Source organism: Coffea arabica, chromosome 4c, assembly GCF_036785885.1.
Source record: "Coffea arabica cultivar ET-39 chromosome 4c, Coffea Arabica ET-39 HiFi, whole genome shotgun sequence".
Taxonomy (NCBI): Eukaryota; Viridiplantae; Streptophyta; class Magnoliopsida; order Gentianales; family Rubiaceae; genus Coffea; species Coffea arabica.
This window is the reverse complement of record NC_092316.1, coordinates 7,466,527-7,478,706: the sequence shown is the minus strand read 5'-3', so window position 1 is coordinate 7,478,706 and position 12,180 is coordinate 7,466,527. Positions and strand designations below refer to the sequence as shown.

Sequence of the window (12,180 nt, the reverse complement as noted above, 5' to 3'; positions counted from 1 at the left end):
TACTTCAAACTAAATTTTGTTGAAAGACATGATGGTGCATGAACATTTTTCAGGCCACCTCTCATGACTGATTAAATTGAAAATTATCTATTTGCCAATTCATTAAAAGATTTTGAAACAATTAGGATTATATTTCTTGGTGGAATTCACATATTAATGAGATACTTTTGCCTAGTATTGCATTATTCAATATCTCTCTACCAAAGTTATACAAACTTAAGTTCGCTTAACTTCACAAGCTTGAGGTTAAGAAAAATGTTAATTAGATGGAGCTATTAATTAGAATGACAACAATTTTGGAGCCTAAGCATGACGAGTTGTACATTTAGCACAGAAAGTTGTACATGTTTTTTGAAGGGAAAATATTTCAAGGAAAATTAACATGCATAATTTTCTACGTTCGCTCCAGTCAACTAGACTTCTGGAACTTAGCTCCATAGCTATTATCAGATCAAAAATATTGTCTTCAAATCATAGATACTGCTCAATTACCATAAATGGCCCAGTTGGCAGCAAGGATGATGAGGATGCCTACGTTTCCATACTACGAAAGTGCATTGATGCCTCAAATTTGAGAAATGCAAAGGCAATCCATGCAAAAATCTTCAAAGGGGATATTTGTGGTTCCTCGTGGCTCTTTCTGGGCAACCATCTGATCAATGCGTTTGCAAAATGTGGTGAAACTTGTGATGCTCTTCAACTGTTTGATGAAATGCCCCAGAAGAATGTGGTTTCTTGGACAGCCCTCATTGCAGGCTTTGAGCAAAAGGGTTTGTCTGCGGAGTCTTTTTCTCTCTTTAAGCAAATGGGTGCGAGTGGAATGAGGGCGAATGAGTTTACCTTGGTCAGTGCTCTCCATGCCTGCAGTGCTGCGGATTTTCTGGGTGTAGTACATGTTTATCAAGTTTATGGTTTGATAATCAGGCTTGGATTCGAGTCTAATGTTCACTTACTGAATGCTTTTTTGGTGGCATTGATGAGGCATCGCAGATTGAGTAGCTTTCGAGGTGTTTGAGGAGAGTCATCATAGGGACATTGTCAGTTGGAATACTATAATAGGTGGTTACTTGCAGCTTTCTTGCAGGGAAATTCCGGGTTTTTGGGTTAGAATGATTTCAGAAGGCATAGTTCCGGATGGATTTACCTTTGCCAGTGTACTAACAGGGTTGGCTGAGCTATTGGATTTTGAAATGGGAGTTCAAGTACATGGGAAGCTTGTGAAGTCTGGTCATGGAAGTGAGATGTGTGTTGGGAATGCCTTGGTTGATATGTACCTAAAAAATCGGAAATTGGTTGAGGGCTTTAAAGCATTTGAGGAGATTCCTTTACTTGATGTGTCCTCTTGGACTCAGATGGCTATAGGTTGTTTAAACTGTGGGGAGCCTAATGTGGCACTTAAGGTTATCGGAGAAATGAGGAGGAAGGGTGTCAAGCCAAATAAGTTTACTCTTGCAACAGCATTCAATGTGTGCGCCAATTTAACATCGTTGGAGGAGGGTGAAAAAATTCATGGCCTGAGGATTAAACTTGGGCATGACGTGGATGTATGCGTAGAAAATGCTTTACTTGATATGTATGCAAAATGTGGATGCATGAGTAGTGCACTTAAGGTTTTCCGATCAATGGATGAATGGTCAGTTGTCTCATGGACAACTATGGTTATGGGGTTTGCACAGAATGGCTGTGCTAAAGAAGCTCTTGAAATTTTTGATGAGATGAGGCTGAAAAGAGTGGAGCCTAACTGCATTACTTTTATATGTGCACTTTATGCATGTAGCCAAGGAGGATTTGTTAACGAGGGATGGAGTTATTTCTCTTCAATGAGCTCTCAGTATGGTATTGACCCTGGAGAAGATCACTATGCCTGTATGGTAAGCCTTCTTGGCCGATCAGGGTGTATTAAAGAAGCTGAAGAGTTGATCCATGGCATGCCATTCAAACCAAGTCTGCTGATTTGGCAAACATTGCTTGGTGCTTGTCGGCTTCATGGGGATAATGAAACTGCAAAACGTGCAGCAGAACATGCATTGCATCTTGATAAAACTGATCCTTCAGCTTATGTACTGTTATCTAATACATTTGCCAGTTCAAATAACTGGGACAGTGTTGGAATATTGAGAGAAGTAATGGAAAGTCAGGATGTGAAGAAAATGCCTGGGTCCAGTTGGATTGAACTAGACAGAAATGAGTCAGTAACTAAAAGTCATAGGGTATCAATATGAGAAGAAATTGGGAGAAAAGAACATATAGCAGCAGAATGAGATTTCTGTCCATCATCAGCATCAGAATGAAAGTTCTACTCTTCATCTATTTGAAGAATTAAGAGATCAGAGGTTTGTTAGGACACTTTCTATATGGTATAACCATATCGAAGGATAAGTGGCAGCAATAGCCTTTTTTCCCAGGTCTCTTTCTCTCTCCCACACAAACAGACACACACACACACACACACAGAGATGCAAATTTTAACAACTGATATCATGGCTCACTGGCTAATGCATGTGTGTTGCATTGCACTTTGTTCTTTAGGAGGTTTAAGAGTATTGCAAGTTTGAAAAGCCAAATGTAGTTCCGCTATGTTTGCAAGTAACAGTCAAGGTTGGTAATTCAGGAGAAAGGAAAGGTACACCATCTACATGTTTGTAAGTGGGGTGGAGGAATAAGTATCAACTATGGTGCATCCATGTCACTAGAAAGTATGAGTTGATTGGAATTGAATGGAGATGACTCGCTGCCTTGAGCTCCTGGAAATCCATATGGAAAGTAGTGATTAATAAGTATGCCATGCCAGGTGCTAAATTTGACATTCTATAATGGTTTGTGGAAACTTGAGGAACTGTTGGGTCACCATTAGGCATCATCTGGTGTAGTCTTGAAGAGTTGTTGTTGTCCAGCATAGTCTCTTGGGTTATTGTCATGCATGAAAATTCTGCCTTTCAATAAGTAGCAATATTTAGGTATTTGGGTCTAGTACTTCAACTCTACTTCTAAATTTGATTACAAGTCGTGTCAATTGGATGCAAGAGCTTCAGATACCAAACAAACCCTATGTGAGGAATACAACTCCTGAGTTTCTCCATCATTTTGAAGGGCAGTTGGCTTTTAGCCATCTGTTGCAGCTAGGTCATTACCTAAGAATTGCTTCTTGATATTGCTCCAACTGCTAATTTCTTGCCATAGTCACAGGATAAATGAGACCAGATGGACTTTGAGTAAAAATGGTAAAGTGCCAGTACGTGGTGCCTTTGAGAACTTAAGATATATGGCTGGTTTTTTTTTTTTTTTCTATGGCTCACTCTGGTGTCATAGAATTATAGAATTCTCAGATGCTCCTTTATACTCCAGTTGGTTTTCCATGGGCCATGGCAAATGCTTTTCCAAAGAATCTGAGGTTTACCTTCTATTCTTTTGGCATTTGCACTTCTCCTGTGGTTTATGGAAGCATGGGTCAACTTTATTTGGTTGTTAGAGAGCTGAATCATGAAGTACCTTGGTGAGTCTTTCTTAAAAGGATACTTTTCTTCACTGTTGGAGAATTTTGCTGCTGCTGCAGCGTATAACTATAGTCAAAGCAATGCGATGCAACAAACCTTTTAGGGAGAAACCATAAATATGTGAATCTTGTAGGATCTAAAGCTAATAATTTAATGAGGATTCTAAGGCCCTTGCGGCTTAGGACCAGTGATTAGCTAGAGAATTGGACTCTCCTTTCTGTATAGTTTCTCTTATGTTCTATTCTCTCTTCTCTTGTTTGTGTTCATTGTAGGATTCCCTTTCTGCCAAATTTATTGGATGTTAGTCATTTTTCAATACTGTTTTATTGTTTTATCTACCATAACATGAGGATGTGATTACAGAGGGTTAAAAAGAAAAAGCGAAGAAGGAACTATTGCAGATGTTCCAATCTAGGATTTGTGGTTTATTTTCAGGGTCTTTCTGCCAATATTTTCGTTGTGGTAATCAAGGATTATATTGGTTCTTAGAAAGTTAGTATTTGTATCTTGCATTAGCACAATTATGAAAAAAGCAAGTCTTTAGCTCATGAATTCGTCATTATGTGGGCAAAGAATCATATATGGCCTACATATTCTTTATTGCTGATAACAAACAATAACAAGAATGTTATTTCACATGCATTACGAATCCTAGCTGATATAAAACCTTGTCTTCTTACTAGTAGGAGAATACATATATTCTCCTTCTGTCCACCCAATGAGCTCAACATGCAAGCAGAACCACAGATTCAAATTAAGATCAAAGCTTTAATTGTAATTCTCATGAACAGTTAAGGCAGACACTTCATTTCAGACAAGACATCTCTAATAAGATGTTCAGAAATATAATGGTATGTTGCTTGTGTCAGATGCACTCCATCCCAATTTATAAACTTTTCTGGGTTATGGCAAGCTTTTACTCCTGGTGACCCACAAACCTTTGTACTATTGAAGTTATACTTCTCGCCAGTTCCACAACATGCTTTGAGCAGTGATCTTTGGTCAAAACCAAGATACCTAGCATTTTGAAGAACATATTCAAAGGCCTTGTAGTAGTCAAAATAACGGATATCAGCATTTGGAAATTCAAGTCTTAGGGATGCTAGAGCTTTCTGAAGATATCTGTTAAAGAGCAAAGCAAACTTGTTGGATTCTGTCAAACAACCATAATCATCATAAGCTTTAGGGTCAGCACTAGAAAATGAAGCCAGAGCTTTAGGCAAGCATCCAGCTGGGAAGTTTCCTGGAACTACTACATGAACAGCCCCAAATTGAATAACTTCTCTTACAGCATTGCATATGGCTTTAACAACAGGTGGCACATACACCCTGCTCTCCTTTAGGGACTTGCCTTGAGAGAAAATACTGTTGAAATCATTCCCACCTATCTCTCCCATCATGATCAGAGCTCTTTTTAACCTTTTCTTGATTTGAGATCGACTATTTGACACTGAACTAAGATGTTTCTTGAACCATTTCACCTGCTGGCTAAGGGGAATGTTTTTTGAGGGTACAGAAATATTTCTTTTAGCAAAAAAAGAATTAACAAGAGCTGTGCTTCCACCTACTGCAAAGTTGACTCCATGACTAAATGAAGCATTTGTTTCCAGGTATGGATGGAGCAGTGGGAGATGAAGCGCTTTCGCAATGAAATCAATCACAAGAAGGCCATTGGAGAATCGACCTGTGGGCTTATGGAAGTATGTCATACCATAAGGCAAACTGGAAATGTTGAAAACAGAAGGTACACCAACCTGACGAATCCGGTTACCTGTATCTGCAAGTGAATCACCGAACTGGTAAATGTAATCAAAGCGACATGTGGTTTCTTCGGCAGCAAAAGCCATACAAAACAGGGATAAAGCTACGAGAAATGAGAAATTTGTTGACGAGGACATGGTTGGTAGCATGTTTCCCTGCAGGAATTTTTTCGCTTAGTCCATCAGTGATGATGGATATGTATGTAGATGTATGAAGCACAAAGCACGCAAGGAATTTATAATTGGGAGACTTGACATTAACCACACGTTCCATAAAATATCTTTGTTCCGTATCCACGTGAATTCAATCAAACTTCTGAATGCAATGCTGAGATGATTCAAATGTCGTACAGGTGAGAGTCCAGACAACCGTAGAGTGGGGGAAAATCTAGCAACAGTCCATCCTTTCTCTTCAGTAGTAACTAGGATTATTATTTATCAACATTTGTTCCATGGTTCTCTAATTATTACGTTCCTGGCCATCTGAACAATCAGAAACCTCCTAAAACAAGTGAATCCCCTCTTCATTTTAGACACTTTTGCGGTCCAAATCATGTTGGGAAGTATTGGAATTGCCGAACCACAGAATGAATATTTGCCAAGGAGATTAATCTGAAATGGCAACAAGGTTGTGTTGATGCCCATGTTAAATGCAAATATGGTCTACCCCGGAAACTTGGCAGATTTACAAGCCAATTTAAACAGAGAGATGGAGAAAGTCAGAATGAGCATGCGCATGATGGCAAGCATTGGGACCATCAGCCGACGATCCCCCCAACTTGGAGCCCGACAGCAAGCTAAGATGCTCTAGATTAAGTTGAGATTTGCTGTCTGTAACATTTTCCACAAGATTACAGAGCATGTAGGGAACACTAACAAGAACATGGGACAGTTATTCCAAGCATTTAATTCTAAGGTAAGTGCTAATTAGCAAAAGTACTAGGAAAGTAAGCAATGTTTCGAGTCATCATTTCGTGTAGTATCATTCTAAGCTGTATGTACGTTGTTATACATTGTTATGTCCTCGTTCCAGTAGCTTATCTTTTGAGTACATAAACTAGTAAATCAACAAAATAGATTAAAGGCCCTGTTTTCTTCTGATCCAATTTAATACTTAAATTTAATGAATTTAGATCTTAGTATATTCAGATACGTTTGATAACAAAAAAATAAACATATAATTAATTAAATGGCACTGAATTTTCTAGGCAAAACTTGCTCCTAAAAATAAGTAATAAGCTATTCACTTATCATTAAATGTGATATACAATCAAATGTATTTGATTTAATACTTAACAATTTTCAATAACTTAATGGATTCAGATTTTAGATTTTAGATCTCAAATTTCAATTTTATCAAATGCACCTAAGTAAAGATGAAATAAAGGGAATTCTGATAATGAAAACAAAGTAAAAAACATTCATATGTATACCATAGGATCAGTGGTTTAATTAAGTTGTAAAATATATTCTACAAATTTGTATTTTACAGACGATTTTTTTATTTTTTTTTTATAATTTTTCCCCTAAAGAACCGCATATAGACCTAAGTGCATCAGGTCCAGTCCAATCAAGAAGTGAGTAAGTTTAAGCAAGGCCACCATTGATGTACCCACAGATACTGCCCCCAAAGGCCAATTTCAGATGAACAAGAAGGACAATAGGGAGAAAGAGAGATCAGGAAAAGAGAGGGGAACTTGTTATTGAAGATCAGGAAGAAAGACACAAATTTGGTTGTTACAACTTCCCTATCCTTCCCTCCTAATTGACAAGTGATAAGGGTATTTAAAGACCAATCTCAAACGTACACGTGGTCTCTTCCACTGACTAACTATTACAATGATCAAAACGCATCCCTTATTACTCCGACACCCTCTTCTTCTAATTCATGACAGTACTCTGGCTGCCTGAAATAGAAGCTACTCCGGAAGTCGGTCAGTTTCATCCCAAAACCGGCGCTGCCAGAATTAATGACACGGGAGGCCTAGGGATGATGCTTATCTAAATAGCTTGACTCGAACACACAAACTACTCTGTCAATGGGTCGACTCAAGCTCGTTTTGATTGAACTCGAGTTCGAACTCGAAGTATTCAAAAGTATTGTCAAACTGATTTCGAACTTAAGGATTAGGTGTACGGAGAGTTCAATAAATTCTATCAAGTATTGCATTAAATAATTAAAAAAATATTAAATATGATAATTTATATATTGGATACATATACATACAAAATGACTAATATATATAGACTCAGCATTATTTGAGTTTAGTGTTTGAGTTTGCATCAAGTTTTTAACTTTGATAAGATTTCGAATTTTATTGAATCGAACTCAAGCAGCACTTATATCTTTTAAGTTCGAGTTCACATTCGAATATGGTATTACTCGAATTCGACTCGGCTCGGAGGCTGGTTGGATAGGATGCGGCAAAAGCCTTAATAGCGCCACTATGTATGTATATAGGCAAATTGCATGCACAATTTGGAATTAGACGTACATGATCAAAGTCAGCTTAGTTGTAGTTGTCTAGTAATTTAATATTTAGTGAGCTTGCTCACTAGTCTTGACTCTTCTGCTATATGTACATCTTGTACATATTGCCTTGGCTCACCCAAATTGAACTACAAACCATTGGCACTAATAATAGATACCTTGAGACTCAACAGGAAGGGTATTTCAATACGATCAAATAACCAAAAAAGTAAGCCTCCTCACAGGGCCTGCGGGAGTGGCGACCGATTTTGATGCCACATTCCTCCTGATTTCGCAGTTCATTGCAGTGAGAATTAAAAGGCATTGGCTGAAAGGATCAAGGGCTGGCACGGCTGAAATTCTCCTAACATTGCCGGGGTATCCAATCAAGATCAAGAGAAATGAGGAAGGGAAACTTTTGGATTCCTGTTAACGTGCCAAAGAATGACCCTTAACACTCGACCCCTGGCTGTGAAGATAAGTCCTTCTGGAGAAATACTAGCCATGTTAGTCCTTGGCAACCAGTACCAACGTCGTCTTACTGTCGTTTTGGAGCAGAATAGAATGTAAGTTGTAACCCCTGATTCCTGAAATGGAATTTGGAGTACCAGAGAATTCCTGAATAAAAAGTCCAGAGGTTTATTGCCCTCAAAAACTAGAAAAACCAAGGAGTTAAAAAATAAAAATTAAAAAAAAATTACTAGATGTCTTGTTTTGTAAGGACAAGGTGGTCCAAACTTAGCTCAGACCGGTCCTATGGACAGTTCTAACGCTGTAATTTTGGTTTGCATAAACTAGTCACCAGGATGGCATGTCTATTTGATAATAAATCAAGAAAAGTCCAGATGGACAAATTATCTAAAATGATGTATTTACCGTTTTCATTGATGAAAAATGTCTTTGATTAATAAAGAGTAAAATTTTCATTGTGGAATAATGGTATTAAGTATTAGGATTTTTCTATCAGGTGCGCAATAGACATTCATTAACACACCTAAAAATTCCACTCAATTATTATGTATGTATATACACACTAATAATAACTACCTTTTTTTTTTTGTTTGCATTTGTACACATTTTTTAATTAATTTTACCTTTCCAAAAATAGGGGGCATTCAATGCACACTCATCAACGCCACGTGTACACACTAAACTCTAACTACCTTCCCTTACGTACATTTATACACTTTTCATAATTAATCTTACTTTTTAAAAACAAATCTAATAGCCGACGGATATCTTAATGAGTGCTCATTAATTGAGCACTCGTTAAATTGACTCTGATTAAGTATTGAATTGCGCCCATAAATACAATTTGTCTAATGCATCCTAAAATAATTCAAGGAACAGCCATCTTGATAGTTCAAGATATGGCACTTGGATAAAAAAAAGAGCTTTAAAAACCGATAGTTTAGCTTTCAGGCATCATTATCGGATCACACGCCGCGACAGCGCAAAAAGTGAAGTAATTGTAGTGTTCCTCGTAGCTACATCAAACACTTTTGAGATCAGAATGCACCTCAAGCCACTAGCATCGTACTACCAATTCTGAATCGTAAAAAAAGTGCACCTCAAAAAGAGGCAAACGCAAAATCCATTGATTGTTAGATCTTTGATAAGGATAAAAAGAAAAAAAACTTAGCAGCGAAGTCTGTCAAACAAGTTCAAAAGATTCTCTCCCACTGCATGCTATAAATATCAAAACACTTGAGTACTGGTACTACTACGATAATAAATTATACTACTAGCTAGTAGGAAAAAGAAAAAAAAAATGGCATCCCACGATAGTGGGATGTCTAGTCTTGGTGCAGCAGCTGCTGCTGCACTGAGCCAGAGATGCAGGTGCACCGTGACAAGAGTAGCCACCTCCGAAGAACTCATGAATTGCCCGAATTGCGGCGGAGTTGTTGCAGTTGTACAAGAAGAATTTGGAACCCCCCCTTCATCGCCATTAATCAATCCTATTATTTATCCTGATTTCTTCATCCGCACGTCTGACTCGGACAGTGATAATGATATCCCCGGCCATCTACTACCGCCGCCGCCGCCGCCGCCCTTTCTTCTGACCCTTGGGGCTAGTTCCAGAAGTAGAAACAGTGACTTCTACACCTACCCTGGTGTGTCTATTGTGGAGGACGAGGACGAGCTGCCGAGTGTAAGGATGACGGAAGGGCTGATGGCTTCGTATAGTTGTTCGCCATGCGCGGTTTGTTTGAACAGTTTTGAGGTGAACGAGGTGGTGAAGAAGACGCCTTGTAATCATGCATTCCATTCGGATTGCATATTGCCTTGGCTGCAATCTCATACTACTTGCCCCGTTTGTCGTTCTCCGTTGCATCATCGTAGCTGAAGGATTAATGCCCAAAATTAATGTAGAACGTACAGTTTTTTTTTTGGGTGATTATTATTACGATTATTGTTATTGTCATATTTTGTTTTTCGAGAAAGTGCTCTTTGAAAACAGAATGGAAATTCAACAAACACTCTCCTGTTTGTTCAGGAAATGAAACAAGGGGAAGTTCATGTTCATGTAAAGTTGTAAACTAGAGAAGGGAACTTTACGCGCAGTCTTATCATTCCTAGGCTCTCCTGTTTGTTTCTCTCTGCTTTATCTTGTTTTTATCGACAGAAAATAGTGGTAAACACTGAGAGCTCTGTTTCGCATGCGGTCCTTCTCTTTTGTAAACAATAGTGTGTGGTATCTGCAAACTTCAGGACGTTGAATGGAGGGAGTAATCCCTCTGTGATAATTCACAGATGTACAGATTCTGGACAGTTGCTTAACACAATACTTGATGTAATGATCATCATCATAAATACAGGTTGCCGTTTTGTCAAAAAAAAAAAAAAAAAAGGCAAGCGGTAAAATATTACTGAGTTGCTGCAGTGACACCAAACTGTAAAAAGAGAAAGTTGTTACACTAGTAAATTTAATTCCTTCGAACCTTTTTTTTTCTTCCGGGGGAGGGGGAGCCCAAAGAGATTTGTGTTAGGGGCTAATAGATACACGTACCTTACTAGATTAAGGGAGTATTTTGGCACAGTATTTGAATTTTTTTTTTTACTGCAAGTGGGATTTGAACCCCTACCTACAATTCTTAAATTTTTTTGCTGCAGGTGGTATTTGAATTCTCACCTACAATTCAAGGAGGTCCTCCAAGCTCAATGGTTAAATTTAATTCGTTCAACCAAAGGTGCAAATATTGGTACTGAGTACACTTAAACAACACGAGAAAAAACCAATGGCTCCTTGACCATCACAAAGACTTTTTAAGTGTTTTTGTGTAATGAAAGTCCAAACATTCAACTCTTATTTCTCTAAATTTAAATGAACATGTATAATCTGATGGTGGTTCAATTCTACTCAATTCTCTCGGACTCATTTAGGCACTTCTTAAATAGATTAGTGTAGAAGTAAAGCAGAAAAACGAGGATCGACACGAAACAAAGAAAGAAAGAGGAAAGATTTTTCACCATCAAATTTGGGCCAGCTTTGTTTACGTAACAACGCACCAAGGTTTTTTCCGATCTTTAGTCAGGGTCCCCAAGGCTGGCTTAAATTAACCCATTTAATAAAAAGTTAAAACGGCCGGATCATAAATGAGTAAGGTTTTAAACAGACATAGGTATACCTAATTACCCATTTTTTTCTATATGGACATTGTTTAATAGTAAAAAATAAATGACATTTTATTGTGATAAAAATTAAAGACATATCAAGCTAATAAATAAATTTTTTTTACCCAAATATAATATAATAACCAATGAATATTGTACATGCATGACACAAAATAGTGATCATGATAAATTTGAAACAACGTCATATTACAAGAGTTGAAAATATTGTAGCTATTAACACAAAACATCAATTAGCACACCCATTGAAATTGAAGAGTTTACTTGAATTTCCCGGAGCAGGAGGAAAAAAGATTAAAAAAAAAAAAAGAAATAGAAGAAACACCGCAGAAAATATGTCAGGTAAACTTTGAAAAATACTAGTTATTAGACTTGTATTAAAAAAAAATTCAAGTTTAACTATTTAACACCGACTACAAGTTGAGTTTAAAAGTTGGTATGAATGAATAATACAAGTCAACTCACTTAAATCCAATAATTAAATAAGTTTAATTGAATCGGCCACTTAAATCCATTTTGTTTAAATTTATTGGATATCCATTTAAATCCAGGGATTTCTTAGTAAGCAAGTTTATACACAGGATTCTCAGCGACAATTCAGTGCCACTTCTATATTTATGCCAAGTGTCCTGTTTATTTAATTTGTCATGTGTTATTTATTTAAGTTTCTTCTACCATTACGTGATAAGAGGGATTGACACTGAATTTGATACCGAGTAGTGGTATAGAGGATCCCAACTGGCAAGTTTAGGCAGGTCAACTTAATCACTTGAGATCCTCGGTGACATGTTTTCTATGTCAATCCAATGCCACCAATAAT

At 37.5% G+C, this 12,180-nt stretch overlaps 1 protein-coding gene and 1 pseudogene across 1 annotated transcript; one reads left to right on the top strand and one right to left on the bottom strand.

The window, feature by feature from the left end:
• The first annotated feature begins 209 nt into the window (after positions 1–209).
• On the top strand, positions 210–5,547 carry LOC113738613 (pentatricopeptide repeat-containing protein At3g09040, mitochondrial-like; annotated as a pseudogene).
• On the bottom strand, positions 4,034–5,404 carry LOC113738865 (GDSL esterase/lipase At5g03980-like). Its single transcript, XM_027266142.2, has one exon. The coding sequence runs from the start codon at positions 5,402–5,404 to the stop codon at positions 4,286–4,288; it is 1,119 nt and encodes a 372-aa protein (XP_027121943.1). The 3' UTR covers positions 4,034–4,285.
• Positions 5,548–12,180: the final 6,633 nt, after the last annotated feature.

What these genes read in the sequence shown, in the direction of transcription:
- LOC113738865 (XM_027266142.2), bottom strand. Translation starts at nt 5,404, where the DNA reads ATGCTACCAACCATGTCCTCGTCAACAAATTTCTCATTTCTCGTAGCT.